This window comes from Lonchura striata, chromosome 1, assembly GCF_046129695.1.
Source record: "Lonchura striata isolate bLonStr1 chromosome 1, bLonStr1.mat, whole genome shotgun sequence".
NCBI lineage: Eukaryota > Metazoa > Chordata > Aves > Passeriformes > Estrildidae > Lonchura > Lonchura striata.
The window spans coordinates 90,075,156-90,094,517 of record NC_134603.1 but is presented as its reverse complement, the minus strand read 5'-3'; the positions used below and the strand labels follow the sequence as shown (position 1 = coordinate 90,094,517).

At 44.8% G+C, this 19,362-nt stretch overlaps 2 protein-coding genes across 18 annotated transcripts in view; one reads left to right on the top strand and one right to left on the bottom strand.

Moving 5' to 3' along the window:
• The window catches only part of ATXN1 (ataxin 1), a 367,335-nt gene extending 353,185 nt beyond the window's left edge, over window positions 1–14,150 (top strand). For all 17 annotated transcript variants that reach the window (XM_077785675.1, XM_021553039.3, XM_031503950.2 and 14 more), the window contains one exon: window positions 5,586–14,150. In XM_077785675.1, the coding sequence (XP_077641801.1) occupies window positions 5,586–6,116 (531 nt within the window). In that variant the 3' untranslated portion in view covers window positions 6,117–14,150. The remainder of the gene's footprint in view (window positions 1–5,585) is intronic.
• Window positions 14,151–14,343: 193 nt separating this feature from the next.
• Window positions 14,344–19,362, bottom strand: part of GMPR (guanosine monophosphate reductase) — a 40,904-nt gene continuing 35,885 nt past the window's right edge. Inside the window, exon 9 of the mRNA XM_021553200.3 lies at window positions 14,344–19,190. Within this exon, the coding sequence (XP_021408875.1) occupies window positions 19,010–19,190 (181 nt within the window). The 3' untranslated portion in view covers window positions 14,344–19,009. The remainder of the gene's footprint in view (window positions 19,191–19,362) is intronic.

Genomic DNA, 19,362 nt, shown 5'->3' with positions numbered 1-19,362 from the left:
CCTGCAGATTTCAGGACTTGGGTCTCTTCCCAGATCAGCTGTGTCCCTGCATAGCAGGGACAACTGCTGGTTTTCCTTTGCCTTGGGGAGTGGGGAGAATGAGAGAGAGAGAGATAGAGACTTCAAGCATGTAGAAATGCTCTATGACCTCACCCTTAGCCTGCCGTGACACTCTGGAAGTACTCAGCCTTATTTGCAGGTGTGCAGCAGTCATTACTCCTGAGAAAATTGCCTGTGTGAAGAAGCTTAGTCTTCTCACTGAAAGAGCAGTACTTGGTTGAGCTCCTCTGAGCACTGGCACTGTGGTGCTGCTGTGCTGAAATAGAGCTCTTGACTCTGGATTGCAGGAGGATAGAACTGCATGTGTAGTGCAGCTCCACAAAGTACTGCATTACAGCTGAGTTTCACTTGCATACGTGCTTCTGCAAGGAGGGAGCTTTTCGAGAGGTATTACCAAGGGAGGGTTACTTGTAAAGAGTAAGTGCCATACAAAAATAGTGTTGTTATCATTAGCTTTGACTCACTTACTCCTCCCAGGGATCTCTGGGAAGTCATTATAATATTGATGAATCTGTATTTTCAAGCTCTGTGCAGACAGTAGCTAATTTTCTCACCAGTTGAGGGACAGAGGTAGGAGGTTATTTTCAGCTGAGCATATACCACTGTAATGTAAACAGGGAGGCACCGGGCAGCTGCTCTTGTGTTGTGTCACTGCAAGCCCACAGCTGCCCCTCCCCAACACAGCACTTAGGCAGAAAGGGATCATCTTTCCTCCTTTTCCAGTCCTCCAGTCACCTGGAAAATCCATCCCTCTTCCAGGTATGGAAACCTAGAGGAAAAACAACACACCTGAAGGCCTCAGTAACTGAAATAATTGAACTAACTGTCTTTACCCCTGGAAGGATGCTAGGTTTCCATTTCACAGCATCCGGCTCTGGATTAACAAGTCAAGTTAGTATCAACAGAGCTAGAACCCAAAGTCCAGCTGCTACTGCTCTGCATTCAAGGTGCATTCATATAGACCCATGGATCTACATGTTTTTGGAATTCCTCATATTATTTTTGTAATAGGAATTTCATCATTATTACCTGTCCATCCTTTTGCTGCCAGGAGAACACAGAAGCCAGCAATTCACCTCTCTTGATGTTAAGGTCAAAGCACACAGGCTATACAAAACAAGTTCTCTGAAATGCTACACTTCAGTTTCTAATAATTTCTAAAGTATAGATTAAATGGAAAACATGAGCATACAGTTCTTAATTTTCTTTAAAAAGAACCCCAAACAACAATACAAAACTGGAATCATAAGCACTAGAGATTGGAAAGTCCCATTAGAGCATGCAGTTAGTAGCCCTAACTAGTTTAGTTTAGTGCATATGATTTTAGACCATCATCTAGTTCAGTTTTCTCTTACATCTTTCAATGCACACACAAATGGTTACTTTTTCTTTGAGCTCCTCTTTCATTATCTTGGACACCGTAATAGACACAGAAAGAGATGCTGACTCAGTTCAGTGCTGCAGATGGAGATCTCTCCCAGCCTTCCCCTCATGTGATCTCTGTGTCCCCTGGTCACAGGACAGTAAGTCCTTTTGTCTCCAGTGATGGGTGGCTGTGGTCTGCCCTCATGTTACTGAGTTCTGGGAGTGCAGCAGATGACACAGCTCATGTGATAAAGGCGGCAGCCTGTGCTCTGCTGGACGAGAGGCGGCTTCTCATGAGAAATTACGGGATTGCGTGGCTGCAGAGGGCAGTTCCAGCCCTGCCGGCCTTTGCTATAGTAACGGTGGACTGAATTGGGTAGATGAAGCCCCGGGGGGGTGCCCAGTCAGAACATGTTCTGGAGAGTAGTTCTGTGGCACAAGGTGCTGCCTACAGCCCCAGAAATCCCTTACAGGAAATCCCCTCTTGTGAAGGCTTTGGAGTGCAGGGGGAACATTACAAGTCCTGAAGTTTCTGAATAGGGGAGGTTGTGTGCATGGCACTGCAGAGGCTTCTCTCTGTGAGAAGGAGAGCTTCTCTTCTGTGAATCCACCCAGTTGTTTTTTGGGCCCGAGGAGCCTTTCAGCACCCAAAGCAAGGCCTTCAGTGGAGAGCTCTGCTGCTTAATTGCACATTGTTTCCAGAACTGCTTCCTTCTCTTTGTTTCCAACCTGCCACTCCTAGTTTCATCACATTTTAATAACATTATGGAGAAAAACACTTAATTGGAAAATGTATATTTACATTTATTATAATATTCTTCACGTGAACCACTTTCATTAGGAACCTTTTGCTTTCGTGCTTGTTATTTTGTTTGCAGCAGTGAGGCCCAAGACCAAAGTTTCCTGGGCATTAGATCTTCCAGCCCCTAGTATCTGTATTCCAGCTCCAGCTGGGATTTCTTAAGCTGTCTAAAGTCTGTCTTGCCTATTGAGTTTGGCTGAGAAATGAAAATTACAAAGTTATAGAAAAAATTATAGAAAATTTCAGTTTTCAGTGGCTGCACTGAAGAGTTTTGGCTGCTTTCAGTAGTCAGTTAACAAATATAAATATAAATGTAGCTTGCAATAGAGCCTCAGTATGCTTTGAGAAGAACCAACATGTTTCTTTCTTACTTTATCCTCTTACTAGCAGGTAGGAAAGTTCCAAATTTCCTTCTCTCCTATAATAATTGTGGCAAAATACTAGGGTGTCGGGGGAAAGCTTTTAAAATAAGGGGGTTTGTGTTTTAATGCAGTGAGCAGAAAAAAATTTATGGGGGTGTTTTAACTGAACTTTCACACTTCAAAGGTCTTTAACTTGTTTTTAGAGGATGGTTGCCTCCAATCCTTCCTTAGCTGAATCCAGAAGCAGACAGATAAAACAGGGCTTGATAATCCATGAGGGAGCCCATTTCAAATCAAAAGTGGTACATGCACAGTGTGACCAGATTGTGAGGATTCTAGCATTCCATCATCTGTGGTGTTGTTCATGATCACCACCACTAATTCTGGTAACTGTTTCAGTGATCAACCCTTCAGGCAAGTGTTTGGGATACTACATTTAAAAAAAAAAAAAGCATAATGTGTGGTGGAAGTGGGTTGACATTAAGACGAACTTGTGTTTGTGTTGGTGAGGATGATGCACACAACCAAATATGATTCCCACAGATACAAATATCTTTTGACAAGGATGGAAAAGTAGAAAAGGAAAGGGGAAAAGAATGCAACAGGCAAGCAGGAAGAAAAAAAGAGGTGAGAAAAAGCAATATAAAGGAGAAAGCTGTGTCCACCAGATGATCCATGCCTGGAGACAGCCTGCAGTTCTTGTGCAGAAAGCAGTTTCCATGTAAGTCCATGGGAGATGCTAGATACTCAGCACTTCTGATTAGACTCCAGTTAAACTGAGATGCGTATGTATGGAATAGGATCTCAAGCTCTGGCCAAATATTTCTGCAAACCCTGAATCTGGAGTGTTTCTATCCAGTGACATAAAGGGATGGGGCTTTCATGGTTACCTCACCCCACTTTCTCCATAGTTTGAGCTTAAACCAGGGCTTGAGTCAGATCAATTTCCACTGTTGCAGTGTGTGTAGTTTGACTGTTGGCAAATAGTTCTGGTTGAAAAAGGTTTAAGATGACGAAAATTGATGTAGTATTTTACACTTCTTGAAATTCCTTGTACAGTGGCTTACTGTGTTGGGCAGGTGGAGTGGCAGGATAATGGATGCAGTGTTATCTGCTGGCCTAGTTGCAGAAGAGCATAGCATATATTTATAGACTCAATTAGGCTTTTTTCAACAGAAGGGTTGATTTTTTTTCAGCAGGAGTTGGCTGCTAGTGCATGGCATACACGTAGTCAGAGGCACCATCAACATCCAGTGGAAATCATTGGTTTCCTGGTTCTGTAGCATCTATCTCTGACCTGTCAGACATTCCTGAGCAAGTCTTCTTGCCCAGAAGGGCTGTAGAGCTGGTGGGGTGTGAGAGGCACTACCGGGAGCCCTGCTTGCAAGAAGGGCAGCTGTGGGGGTGGCAGTGCTAGCAGAGAAGGGACAGGGCTGCTGGGGGCAGTGCTTCCATAGAGTCCAACCTCTTCTGTGAGACCATGCAACTTCATCTCAAGGTTCACACTTAACATTATGAACAGATGTGTTGGAACACTGGAGTGCACTGTGCATCTCAAGCTGCTTCTGTGTCAAAATGCATTTTTAATGGTGTGACAGTGTTACTCATTCCCAGAGGTGAGAGGTGGTTTCACAAGCCTGCTGTGATGTTCTTAAGTGGTCCTGGAGAGGGAAGACTCTCCAGGCAGCTTTTATGGTCTATGCCTGCTGTACGGCTCAGAAATGAGGTGAGCATGTGTATTCAGCTGACCTACCCTTTTGCCCCTACCAAATGAGGGTTACACCATCAGAGTGGGATCCTGCCCCCATGCCTGAGAAGAGCTCCAGAGGACATTGAGACCATGGGAGAAGAGCAGTGGGTTTCTGTCTTCAGCACAAGCCAGCCTCTTACAGCTGCAGACCTCACTGGTGTGACAGGCAGCAGTTAAAAACACGTGCCAAGTTTTCAAGAAGTATTAGTCAGAATTTCCTCCTCTCTTTGTTAGTGTGCTGAGGGAGGGGGGCAGCCCCATGAGCTGAGAATCACATGAGTCCACATCAAGTGTTTGAGCCTGCTGAGAGTGCTGGACTGCTACCACGTGCAAAGATAAGTAGCCATTTTTATCATGTTTTTATCAGGTGTTTTTTATCATGTTGGGACCTCAAGGCCCAGCATTTGCAAGGTCAAGGAGCAGGGGGAACCCGCTGCTGGTCTGTTCAGGCCATGGCAGCTCCCCACAGATAGTTAGGTAGGATTCCTAACCAGATGTGTCTTTAAAGTGGAGTGAAGCAGAGGGAAAGGGAACATGGTGCAGAAGAGGAGACAGTGCCGGAACCGCAGGAGGAGTAGGAGGGACAACCACCTCCCTGAGGAAGTGCAGGAGATAAACTCTGTAGCAGAGTGGAAGACCAGGTGTGAGAAGGGAAGAAACTGGACTGGTAACAGATTGCTGGGGGAAGGCAGGCTCTCACTTGCTGTTCTTAATGGCTACAACTCTGTATGTGCTCATGGCCTTCCCCTGGCAGAGTACCTTCATCCTTTCACGCTGCTTAGTGAGTGCTTGTTCAGACAGAGGTCAGGATGACATTCCTGTGATCATTTAGGAAATCATATGTCAGAACTGAGAGCTTTTCTTGAGCCATCCTCTGGTTGGAAAGGGTCTTTAGATTTGAATTACAGGTTCTAGGTACCACAAGGGGATGGTAGGAAACAGTTGGCCAGACACTAAAGCTGTTTTAACTCTTACACCTGTCTGAATGGCTGGATAAAGGTAAAGCTTGATTCCTGCTGAAGTTTGTGCTATGAAATACTGAGCTCAGAGAAAGTATTAAGAGCTGGTGTGAAGTCTGGTGACCAATATTCTGATTTTGCAGAAACTGAATATTGCCTTTGCAGTTCCAGCTCTATCCCTTTCCCCTGTGGCAAGCACTGCACATGTGTGAGGGCTCATGGAGTGATCTCATGCTCTCCCCTCTCTCTCCCTCTGTCTCCCTATGTTGTCCTGTCTCTTTCTGCAGGTCAGCGTGGAAGTCTTGGTAGAATATCCTTTTTTTGTATTTGGACAAGGCTGGTCATCCTGCTGCCCTGAAAGAACCAACCAGCTCTTTGATTTGCCATGCTCCAAACTCTCAGTGGGGGACGTCTGCATATCGCTCACACTCAAGAACCTGAAGAATGGCTCTATTAAAAAGGGCCAGCCCATGGACTCAGCTAGTATCTTGCTGAAGCATTCAAAGAATGACAGTCTAGCTGGAAGTAGACACAGGTATGCGGAGCAGGAAAATGGGATTAATCAGGGAAGCGCACAGATGTTAGCTGAGAACGGTGAACTGAAGTTTCCGGACAAAATAGGATTGCCTGCAGCACCTTTGCTCACCAAAACAGAACCCAGCAAGCCCCCAGCAACAAGGAAGAGGAGGTGGTCAGCCCCCGAAACACGAAAACTAGAGAAATCAGAAGAGGAGCCACCTTTGACTCTTCCCAAGCCTTCTTTTATTCCTCAGGAGGTTAAGATTTGCATTGAAGGTCGATCCAACGTAGGAAAGTAAAAGTTGTTTGGGGAAAGGAAATTAGGCTATCCCTTGTCATTTTTATCCAGATTACTGTACTGTAGACTAAATAACCCAGTATTTACATGTTATCATCTTATTTTAGGTTTATGTTATAACCTTGTTGTTATAGTTGCAGCTGGTATTATGCAGGAGACTGGTGCATATGTTTTTCCACAAGTGTTTGTCGGTGACTAGGTTTATCGAGAGTTACAGAAGGGGCAGTATCTGCTTCACACACCCTTAGTGGAAATGAATGTGTTGTCATGGCTCCTGTTTTCTAACACCTCGTGTAGGACAGGGTCCAGCTGTGATTTTGTTTCCTTTTTGTCACTGTTTTTTTTTTTTTTTTTGGTGTTTGTTTTGTTGTTCTGGTTCCTGTTCTAGTTTTTTTGGGGGGGAGGTGAGGAGAAGGGAACTGTAGCAGAGGTGTGTGTCAAATGTGGGGTGCATGTGCGTGTATGTGTGTGGATGCGTGCCAGGCCCCAGGGCAGGACGGCCAGGCTCTGGCGGGTTGGTAAATGAGGTTTCCTCACCCCAGGTGGATGCTGAGGACCCAATCCTTGGGTGTGTTACTGAAAAGGATCAGACAGTCTCTGATGTTTTCAACAACAAGCCAACTCTTACTCAAGGCTCTGCTATATATATATATATATATATATATATATGTGTGTGTGTGTGTGTGTGTGTGTATATATATATATATATATATATATATATATAATTTGTGTGTGTGTATATGTATATATATATTTTTCCCCCATGGGGTCTGACTGCACTGATTTTTATTCCTCAAGCAAACTGCCACACCACATTTCCTTTCTGCTTGCTAGTGCAGTTCCATTGCCCGGAGTCAGCGACGACGAGGCTGTACGGACCCTCGCGCCGGTCGCCCTGCAGGGTTTCCCTTGAGGGCGGGGGGTGTGTGTGTGTGTGTGTGTGTGGCATGGGTGTGTGTGGGTGTGCGAGGAAGCCTCTGGCTCTGCAGATGTGCCTGGCTCAAGCTCACTCCTGTTTCTGTGCAGTGTTAGACAAATCAACCGGGTTATGCCATTGACATTTGCTTCCACAAGGTAGACGCAGACTGCCCCTTTGAGATCACAGGCATCCATCGTTTGCAGTTAGGTTGCAAATCTTTGTCTTTAACTCTAGTACTGGTTTTAGTTCATGGTTATGGACAACTGGTGCCACTTCTTTCAAATTGCGGTGTGTGACACAGGAATCCGCTGTTGAAGATGAACCTAGAATGTCTTTAAGCACTTAAAATGCTGTTCACACTTTATTGCTGAGCATCCTGGTCTAACACTCAGTACGTACTGTATATCACTTTAACCTGCTTGGAAAGCAACAACAACAAACAAACAAATCTCTTCAACACTGTAACTACATGCAACTATGTAAAGTTTTCTCACAGGCAAGATGCTGAAAGTTTTAATGTGGTTTCAAAGGGATGAATGTGAATTATTGAACTAGTATGTGACAGTCATTGTCCACAAAGGACTACTTATTAGGAGGCACTTTTTAAACTTTAATGCTTGAGAAAGAGTTAAAGGCATATGCGAGCTGACATAATAAAAAAAAATAAGATAAAGGAGAAAGGAAAGAGGAAAAATCATTGTCCAGTGTTTTTGAAAAAGATGGACTTTAAAGAATCTTGCAATTTGCACATCTTGAGTTTATCATTTGTGTGGTATTCCTGCAGTTTTTACCTAATAATGTTGTGGGGTGGGGGGGTCTGAAAGAGCATAAACAAATGTAGCAATTACTCACTAACCTGCCTACGCTCTAGGCCATTTCATAGGGTTACGTTCCTTTCAGAGTTCATTTTCGGTCTTTCTACCTTATCGGCCACACAGAACCAGGTCCTACCGGGACACCTCTGAGAATTTTTCTTCAGACTTGCTGAGAGAGTTTTCCAGAAAAAAAAACATTTCTATAAGTAAGCAAGGTGTTTGTTTGTTTTGAAAACAAACCTATTGTTATTTTATTTTTTTATTATTATTATTATTTGTTATTTTAATTGCATTGTTTTCCATTGGAAAGGCGACATTTCAGGAGTTTGGTATAAACCAAGTAGAAGTGGGGGATTCATGCATTCAGTCTTTTCTTTCCCCAGGTAGGGCCGGATCCTCTGAGGTGCTGTGCACCCAACCTCCTGCACAAGCCTCGGGGAGGTACCAGTGGGATTTCAGTGGGATCGCACTCGGGCCCTCTGTGAGCATGCGTTCGTGTCGTCATTTTTGGTTGGCGAGTTCACATCCTTCAGGTAGTTTTGAAGAAGCTGTACTCATAGGGAGAACAGGAAATCAAAGTCTGTCGTTAGAAACACAGTAACCTAAAGTGAACAAATTTATTTAAAGTCTTGTTTTCCCTCTCCCCTGAAATACAGTGCTTTTCTTTGAGAGAAGAAATGTTAACCCCAAACCCCATCTTTGACTTTTGTTACTTGTTACTTGAAATTTAGCTCACACCAGACCTAATTGTTTTTATACCATATTCTGGGGTGCACCAAAAAGTTGAAATATGTTTAAAATAGCTTGAAACTTTTTTTGAATTTCCTTGAATTTTATTAACCTCTCGGCAGGCTACCAAATAGCTGAGTGGGTTTCTTCTCACAATCACACAGCTTAGTTAGTGCTTATTTGTTAATATTTCTGCTCAGAGAAGTTGCTTAATCTTCCATATACTCTGCTCAGGGCACTTGCAATTTATTGTTTCATTTTGTTTCCTGTTTTTTTTTTTTTTTTTTTTAAGCTTTGATGGTAAAGGAATAGAAAGAATTACAGATTTTAGTTCACAGTCTTACCACTATTTCTGTACTTCACGTGTACTTAGAAAAAAAGAAATCTCAAGTAAAACCATACGCATACACATTTGTGGTCAATAAGGAAGCAGGGGCTATTAAACTGACTGGATCTATTCAACTAACACTAAAAAAAAATAATAATAAAATACATTTGGAGCAATAGGAATGTATTAGTTCTGTGCTTGTATTTCAGACTGAGGACTTCTGAAATAACTGGTTCTTTCCAAGCAATGTCCCCTTCCGTGCTTTAGCTTTTGTAGGATGTGCAATACTTTACGTGCCAACTTAGACTCACCTGTGCGGTGTTAGCTAGATCTCATACCCACTTCTGATTTCCCCTGGTTATGTCTCTTAAATTCTTTCTTTCTGCCTTTCTACCTGCCCCCCAACCCCCACCCCAATTAATAATTCCCTCCCTGTCCTCCCCCCTCCAAAAACTCACACCATATTAAGGGTAGAAGATCCCTTGTCCTGGGAAACATGAACCCTTTTTGTATTTGTTGTTTAAAGAGATCCAGGAAGAAAAAAAAAGAAAGGCAAAAAAAGAGATGCATTCATGTCTACATGGCATCCAGGCAGAGGGTGACACTCAACCATATGGCTGAGTGCCACTTTCTGCCTGGACACACGCACACAAGCTGGCTCCCACTGGGGCCAAGTCCTTTGCAAGGCAGGGCTTTGCCTCTCCCTCTGGCACTGAGCATCCCTTGCAGTGTAGCCCCAGGCCCAGGAGTGCCATCGATCCCCAGGGCAGGTGCAAAACACCACTTGTAAGCACGGGGATGCTGAGGTGAAGCCAAAGGAGGAGCCTCTGCCTCTGCTCTGCATGGCAGCCGCTTTGCAATAGTAACTAACAGCAGATTTCTTTTTGTCTCTTTGTTTCTTTCCTTTTGTAGCAGGCCTCTTTAGTTTACAACAAAATGAATACAATCACCAAGAAATTAGTCAGGGCAAAGAAAAATAAAACAAGAACCTCTTTATAGGGATTTCTAAAAAAAAAAAAAAACTATTTGTCTGTCTGTCTATCTATCTATCTATCTATCTATCTATCTATCTATCTATCTATCTATCTATATAAAGTGACTGTTCCTTATAGCATCTAACTTAGGCATTGTTTCAGTTTGTCTGGGCCGCATTGTGGGGAATTTGAGTTTGATGTCACTTACCTTGAGTCGTCTGGTCGAGACCCGAATTGGAGTCGCTGTTGACCTATTTTACCATTTTGTACCTTGCCCTTAGGCTTGCTTTCCCTCGAAGATGCAGACCTCGGGAGGAGGGGAGGGACACACGTTCCTTTTTTCATTCCTTTAATTCCTTTGTCCCTTTGTTCCTGTCGTTCCTGTCATTTTCTCAGCATGGGGAAGTGACATCACTACTCTTGTTTCCCTTAAATCAAGGAACATTTAGAAACCTTTCACACCTTTTACTCAGGGATGGGGCTGGTGTATGTGTGGTACACTGATGTGACCAGAAGCAGCACTTTTACTGCTCCGGAGTAGGGATGTACAATGTTACAGACAAGTTTGGATTTCCTGCATCTCATGGTTTTAAACTTTGTAGATCTCATTTAGATTGCAATACAAAAGCAGCAGGCTCAGCATGAACTGTAGCTGTTGGTTATAATGAAAATACACTCTCTGCAGAGATTTATATTACTTTAAAGTGTGTTGCCAGTAGTAAAAAGGAAATGGTGAATTTCTGTTAATTCTTGCAACTGCTTAAAGAAAAAGAAAAAAAGCCTGCGTCAAGGAGACTGAATTCTCAATCTTTGTAAACACTAATAGTGTTGTTTCAGGGTGGCTCTTGGTGCAATGCTCTGTGTGTCATGGGACCCAGTTCTGCAAACATTTATACATGTGCCCATGGGAGGTCTGGGCTGGCCAGCAAAGGCTGCTCAGGGCTCACTGTAAAGCTCATGTATAAATCTTTGTGAAATTGAAGTGTGGTTCAATTAGGGCCAGATCTTGACGCTAATTGGGCAGCTGGAAAAATGTCCGGGTTGACCAGGGCAGAAGCCTTGGGCAGGTGGAGGGGATTTGGTCCATTGAAGCACTTCTGCTGTCCCAGAAACTTGACAAATGGCAGAATGGGATATGCACTTGTACAGTTTCCATTTCTTCCCTCCCCATCATCACAGGTAGCAGCAGAGTCCACTGTGGGCTCTGGCCAGTGCTGATGTGAAAAGCAAGGGGAACGTACCACCAGAGTGGAGGCAGTAATTTCCTTTTCTCTGGTTTTTCCAACCCTCCCACTCTCCCAAATCTTGTAATACATAGCAAAATGAGAATTTGTTGATGCAGATATGCATATGTGCACACACACCCCCAGGCAGAAGTGTCTGTTTGCACACCAAGAAGTTACGTGTGCATTTTTTTACGTGTATGCCTACATGTCCACTTGATTCCCTGTCCTGAGGACAGCCTTGCTTTGTGCCCATAGGGAAATTCCAAACGCGTTGCACACCTCTACTCCAGAGTTCAATTTCTTTTACATAGACGACCTCGCTTCAGATGTGTTACCTTTACTGATAGGATCTTTTCTTGTAGCACTATACCTTGTGGGAATATTTTTTGATGTAAACCTAATTTGAGAAGCTTATTAAAAATAGAAACTTTTTTTGAAGCACTCACATTGAGGAGTACAGGTAATGTTTTAAAAAATTGCACAAAAGAAAAATGAATGTTGGAATGATTCATTCAGTGTTTGAAAAAGAGATGGCTCTGTTTGAACAGTGAGTTTCATACCTTGTTTGTAAAAAAAAAGTTTTTAAATACAAAAGCAGAGAAAGGTTGAAAGTTACATGTTTTTTGTATATAGAAAATGTCATGTCTAGATGATCTGATTTGTATTGGCTCTGGCCAGGAAGAATTATTACTTAAAAGGCTCTTAAAGAACAACTGTGCTTAATTTTCTGTTCATATTACATGGGTTCCATTTCTAGGGAATGGAGTCACACTGTTTATTCCTGTGCTGAAAATATACCTTGGAGCAGCAATTCCTGAGTGCAGCTACCGGGCACTTCGAAGGGTGGCTACTGTGCAAAATGAGAGTCTCACTCTCCAGTTGTATTTTGGCTTTAAGTCTCTTCCACCTGCGCTGAGGGAGCCCCTGGCAGCCCAGAGGTCAAGGCTGGTTTCGAGGGAGGCTTTGGCTGTGCCCTGGCAGGCAAGGCTTGGCTGCCCCGACTGTGGGGACCCTGCTGGTGCTGGCAGCCCTCAGGCTGAGAGCTGCTGCCAGCTGAGCACAGCCTGCGTAGTTTCCACCTGAGGCCTTTTGGTCCCATTTTTTTCTCTCTCTGGGGATGCTGTTCCACATTTTTTCAGCACTTCCTTGTCCAGATGAAATCCAAAGAGTACAACCCTGAGCTAGAAGTGCTTGTAACAAGGTATTCTTGCCCAGCACTAGCAGCAGAATGGTATCCAAGGCGGCTCAGCCTTCCAGCCCGTCACTGCCCGGCTCTCCCACTGCTGCTGCCAGAGCGCCAGGAACAGTCACACGGTTCCAGTGATGGTCTTGAGCAATGGCGAGACTGATGTTTTTCAAAAGCCAAAAGGAGAGGATCCTGAAGCAGTTTCTGAAGAGAGGATCCTTTTCCTGTCCAAAGATAGAGCTGGGCAGCTGGCAGCTGGAGGCAGGGTGGAGAGGGCAAAGTTTCAGGCTGCTTCCATCCCCCTCCCCGGAGGTGACCCAAGCTTCGGTTCCCGCAGGCACAGGGGGTGGGAATGCTTGCCCTGTGCAAGTGACCCCCAGGCACTCAGAAACCAGCCCCAGTTGTGTTACGGTGAAGTGCATTCAGCCAACAGGTAGTATTTATACAATAACCGTCTCTAAGGTTTCCATAGGTTTTTTCTTGTTGTTAGCTGAAAGGACGCAAGTCTTCCACTGAGGATTTTATGGAGGCTTCATCCAAGGTTGTTTCTTTTTTGTTAGTTTCTATTTTGAGCAGTTAAAGCTCCTGAGCCCTTTCCCTTGACCACGCAGTAGGTGTGCATTGGAAGTGTTGTTTGCAGCGAGTGGAGTCACTTGTTGAAGCTGTCCTTGCTGTATCACAGGATTGGTGAGGGCAGAAGCTTCAGAACCCAGACCCTCAGCCAGGGTGGAGCCAGGGTGGGGCCACTGGCTCTGCAGGCAGTGCGGGTCTGCCCTTTCACACTGCTGGCAAGGGGATTCCACCCTGGCATTTGCTTTAAAAGTCCAGGACCCAGGTACTCTCCCGTTGAACAAGCTCTGCAGAATTCTTGTTCCAGTCCACCGGGTTTGGATCTGGGCAGCTGAGGGCAAAAATGGGCCAGGGGTGGCTGCAGGTGGCTCAGATGGGCAGGCGCTTCGTGGTTACTAATCTGGTAAGGCATAGATGCAACTCTTCACGACAGTCAGCTAATGTTGAAACTCACTAATGTATGTATTTGCTCTTTTTTTTTTTTTTTTTTTTTTTAATAATGTATTAACTTGTTGAACACTGTTCTTTTTGCAGTGTTACAAAAGTGGGGGTGGGGGAATTTCCCAACCATTTTCAGTTTGGGTGAGCTACTGAAATCCATTTTGTACTAGCTATGTCACCACTCCCGGCAGCAGCTGGCAGCGGCGCTTGGCCGAGCCGGGGTCAGGTCCAGCCATTCAACATCAGTAGTTTTTAAAGTAAGTTTTTTTTAAATTGTCTAGTATTACTAATGAGGGTTGTTGCAAATCACACTTCCAGTGTCGTTCCTAGTGTAGGCCCAGTAAAAGGGATATCACAGCTTTGTGTTGGGGAGAAATTGAGCTGACATGGCCAGTACAAAGGAGAAAATAGGGAGGGAATAACGTTTTGCACCTTATTGAAAAGAGGAGAAGATTTTAAGTGCATACAGACATAGTTAAGAGCTTTTATTGTGACAGGAGAACTTTTTTCCATATGCGTGCATACTCTCTGTAATTCCAGTGTAAAATATTGTACTTGCACTAGCTTTTTTAAAACAAATATTAAAAAATGGAAGAATTCATATTCTATTTTCTAATGGTGGTGTGTCTATTTGTAGGATACACTCGCGTCTGTTTATTGAATTTTATGGTCCCTTTCTTTGATGGTGCTTGCAGGTTTTCTAGGTAGAAATTATTTCATTATTATAATAAAACAATGTTTGATTCAAAATTTGAACAAAATTGTTTTAAAGAAATTGTCTGTATACCAGTACAAGTTTATTGTTTCAGTATACTCGTACTAATAAAATAACAGTGCCAATTGCAAATGTGTGTTTTGTCTTTTATGACTGTAGGGCAGAGAGCTTTCCTAGGGACATAATTTGCCCAATTTAATTCCCTGACCCATCCTTCCCCAGCCCTGCCCTAGCAATGCATTTGAGAGCATTGGCTTTTCTTTGCAACAATGCCCAAAGGCACCTCTACCCTCCCACCCATGGCCATAAAACAGTCTGCAGCCCATCAGGGTGAAGCTCTTTATTGCATAACAAAATCTTGGGAACAGTTGGGATGATTGGGCCACGCATATGGGGATGCCACAGCAGAGGGAAGGGGGGCAGCGCTCTCATCACCATCTCAGCAGGGCTGAGCAGGGCAGCAAAACACTGAAAGCCCATCAGCTTTTTGGCCAATGACACAGAAGCACTTCACAGTTTTCACAGGCAACACCAGGGAGTTCTGGACTCCAAACTGCTGATTTATGTATGAAAACTTTAGCCAGCTAACACTGGGTCAAATAAATGTTGGGGAGGGCTCACTTAAGCATCTGGGTGACCACAAATGAAGTTAAGGCTGCAGCGGGTGGTCTGTCCTGAGTGCAGAGCTGTGCCAGCATCTGCTCGAGACATGCTTCAAGCCTGCTGCCCCTGGCAGCTCTCAGCCCACAGGGAAGGGCTGGCCCTCTCCCACCTGCTGGCATTGGCTGCTGTGGAGGAAAAACTCCTGTTCTTGGGCCTTGGCTTTTTTTTTTTTCTCCCCTCTCTTCTACGTAAGGCCAAATCTGGCACTGGTTGCAAAAGCCCTCCTGGCTCCAAAAGAGAAGTTTTGGTGTAAAACTGGTATTAGCAACTAGACAGCAACATCCCCCAGTGGGGGATGTGAGATGGTGATGGGCAGACACTGTACATGCAGTGGCAGAAAGCTGCAGCAACAAGTCTGTCACGAGAGTGGACTTCAACAGGTAGAAAGTAGGGAGTGCTTGGTTTAGAAATGCTTCAAACTCTCACTGTGTCCTTGACTGAAAGCACCTGGTCCAACACAGTGGGGCTTGGCCAACAGCTGCCACGTTTCTCCTTTGGCCCATCCTTTCTACCCCTGCTATTGACTAGCTGAAAGAAGAGACAGGCACATTTTATATGGGAAAAGCTCACCCAAAGGCAAACAGAGGCTTCTGGGTCCTGCTTACAACTCTCTGTATTTACAGAGTGTCCTCATCCTACATTCAACCCCACCATGCCCTAAGGGAGAAGAAAGCTTCACCAAAGCACAGCTGAAGCCCCTGCCCCATAGCCAATGGGGACTGGCTGTTCCAATGAGCAGATGCGAATGTGTTTCTCCCAGAGAAGGGAGACCTCTGTGGCTTGTTTTGCACCTGTCAGGATGCTGGCTCAAGGCCCATCTCCTTTGCAACTGTTCACACCTACTACGAAGCGTCCACGTGCACAATGCACTCCTCACAGCCACCACAGAGTCACTGGGGAGTGAGCAAGGCCAGCATGGTTTTGCTCCTGTGCCGAGCCCTTCCCTCCCAAGGAGAGTTCTGGTAAGCAGGCTCTGTGGGCAGGAGCCCACCCTGCAAAATGTGCTGCAGCAAGGCAACCCCAGAGCAGCACTGGGAGCACCAGGGGGAGCTCAGCAGGGATTGTTTAATGATGTAATGTTGCTCCCCATTTGTAGGTCTTTGGTATGTTAAGCTGCACCCCTGTGGAGCCAGTGGGAGCCTCAACACTGCTCTTGGGAGCTCAACAATTGCCTGGCTGGGGGAAGAAGGCATGGCCCTGGCCTAGAGTACATGCTGTCACAATCACAGCATTCCTCTGGACAGGATGGGGTTGGGGTGTAGGGTTAAAGAAGACCTGGTTATGCAGAATCACTCAACATTAAGCATTATTAAGCACTTACAAATTTCATTTCCCACAAAAGGACACCAAGTAACAAAGAACCCAGTTAGATGTGCAGGTGAGGTAGATCCACAAATGGCACATGGCATTTGTCAGTGGTTGTGGTCTTGACTTGGACCATCCTGCCAGACAAAGTGTGTGTTCCTCGGTTCCCTGTGGGAGTGGCAGCAGGCTTGAGCAGGGTATGGGACCTGGAGCTAGGTGAAGATCAGGACAATGACTGCAGCACAAGAACAGGTGTTAAAGGGGGACTCAAGCGCTTTTTTTTTTTTTTTTTTTTGTATTTTCCAGCCTGTCTAAGAGCTGCACATGTACATTGTCAATGACGAGCACTGACATAGCTAAGGGTTATTCCTGAACAAAATTCACATATAACTGGGTGAGATGCAGACGTGCCACCAGTTCAGCCTTTCTGCATCTCATTTCTCTCTCCTGCTCACTTTTGAAGAGGAGAAAACAAAAGAAAATATGCTGCTTATCAAAAAAATGGTAAGACCTGCTATTCAGAAAACCAAATAGGTAACATCAAAACTTTATCAGTCACCATTCATGGCATCAATGTCATTCACAGCCTGAAGAATTCTGGGGACAGCCTAAGAATAGCCTGTCCCTCTCGTGTTAGCCACTGATCAGAGGTATGTGCAGGAGGGGAAGGAAAGGAGGTGGAAGAGTTTGCCACATTTGTAGAGAGGCAGCCTCCCATTGCCCCCAGCACCTGCCCTTCGGAAAAGAAACTGTTTTGAGGCCATCATGAAGCTGCTTGGTTTGGTGTGTGCATGATCTTTTAAAAAAATGTTTACAAATATATATTTTTTCTTATATGCATATGTATTTCTTAAATTCCACTTAGAAATGTAGCTAAAAAAAGTAGAAAAGCGCTAGTGAGAGTGGGCATGAGACCAGCAGAGTGCTGCAATTCCCACATGTAAAGGCACCAGTGTGGAGACATGCCTGTGGTCAGGCCTGGGCCATGGTGGTCCAACCCCACTCCTGACAGAGATGTCCATTTGCTTCCCCTTTACATCATGTAAACAGAGGAACAGCATTGTCCCACAGCTGTACTGATGCAGAGAGGTCACACTGCCCCTGCTCTGTGCCTAGTGCAGCTGAGAGCAGTAGGTGGGTGGCCCGTGGCACCTTTCTATGGTAAAGAAGCCTGGCATTCTCTTAACATGATGCTTCCAGGCTGGAGGGAACAGAGATCAGGGCCTGGATTCACAGGGCCTGCTTCTCTTCTGCATTCCTTTATGATATGTGGGCAAGACAAATGGTCCTTGCAGCCAGCACAAGCACAACCTGTGCTCACATCAAGGCCCTCATCCTCTTCCAAAGCAGAGGAAGAGGTCATCCCACAATTAAAAAGTACATCCTACATGTTAAATGGAAGACATTTAAAATACCAGGCAATTTAGAAGATACCCTGTGCTTTTTCTAATGTGCACAACACACTTAAAAATCACCAGGGATCAGCTTGTGGCCTGAATTTGCTTCTCAGCATGGCCAATTGTACCAGTCCTTGTGACTGGGCTTCTTGAGTAGTCCAGCATATGAGTTTAATTCTAGAGTTTCTCTTTGCTATTCCTTTTCCTACAGATCACTTTTTTGCTTTTCAAAGGAAGCTTGGCCTCTTTCCACAGATGTCTACAGGAGGGGAAAGTAAGAGTCTGAAGTACTGAAGTAACATTAGCTGCATTATGATCTCAACAGTTTAAAGTAAGTGGCCAAGGATTATTAATTCACTGGTGCTCACTTTTATATAATTTATCATATCAAGCTACTGTGGTATTCATGTGAATGCAACATGTATTTCCAAAGAAATTTTCATTGTGATTTATCAATTAATTATCAGGCCATTATACTTTACTGAGGTGTTACCCAGAGTCTCAAACCTTTAGAGCAAGTGCTTTAACTCTATCTCAGCCTGACAGTGTCTTGCAATCAACCAGGCTGTTCTGCCAAAAGCTCTCTCTTGCTTTACATGATGTCAAAGACTGCAAAGGAGTGGTACCACATAACCAGAAGGCAATTCAATCCCTCTGACCTTCTCCACCTAGCCACAGACAATGCACAGCATTTTTACATCTTTGCTAAATGGGTTTGAGCAGGCAAGGGAACAGGGAGGGCTACAAAGAATCATCCCCTCTTGTCAGCGTTACAGTTGCTGAGTTTCAATGTCTTAAAAATCTGTTCCCAGAGAACAGGTAAAAGCAGGAAACCCAGGTAATTCAATAACTGCACTTATGATAAAGCAGGCAAGCTCTGAAAAGTGATCACCTGAATGATCTCCTCACATGGGGGCAGGGGGGCCAGCATGGTTTTGCTACATTCAGTGCCCACTTCTCTGAAGGGATAAGTCCATTGAACAGGGAGGTTCAAGTAAGAACATCAGCCCTGTGAACTGAAAGCGACAGAGATCTTGCATTTTTAGCATCACATATCACCAGCAGCCAGGCCTCATCTACCATCCACCTCTGACATTTTGCAGGCTGGCAGCTGTGCCATAACATCCATTCTTTAGTCAGAGAAAAGATGAAGAGAATTTGAGGGTTTTTTTATTTCTCCATGCAATTCCTTGCATCTTTTTTTCTCCCAGCCTGCAATTTCTGAAAGGTGCACTGCCAGAAAATGGTGGTAGCTGACAGGTCAGTCTTAGAAAAGGGAATGTGTGAATGTGTGCAGGCGTTAACAGCCATGTCTGTACAAGCCAATTCCTTGTTAACTGAGGTTTCAGCAGCTATTTATCAGAGGGGGCAAAAAAACAAGTGAAGAAATGATTAAAAAATAAAATAGGCACAACGATAAAATATGAGGCTATTGAATTCTGATGGCACTGTGTTAATGTGCATGACCTTCCCCTTCCAAATCCCAGCCATAGCCAATGGCTATAACATTGCCATTCTGAGAGAGAGAGAGGGAAGTTAGCCACTAACACAACATGGAGGAGAAAGCAAAGAGCAGCCCTTCCTGCTCTTCTCCCCCAGCCCTCTCTCCAGGCCCCCAGGCCTCGGCTAGGAGAAGACCTCATTGTGCTGCTGGGTGACCCGGATAAACGTCGTCCTCTTGCTCAGTTCCTTGAGTTTGGCAGCTCCCACATAGGTGCAGGTGGAGCGCAGCCCGCCGAGGATGTCCAGGATGGTGTGTTCCACATCCCCTTTGTATGGTACCTCCACAGTCTTGCCCTCTGAAGCCCTGGAGAAGAGATCAGTCACTGCATTCATCTGGTTGCAAAACATTGAGTGTTTATGATGGAGCAATGTGGAGCTTAACTCTGCAGGCTGCAGTTTACAAACAGGCCCCCAGCTTTACTGCTTGCTGCTTGGTGCTGCTTGGTGCTCTCAAGCACTGAAACACCTCAGCTCCA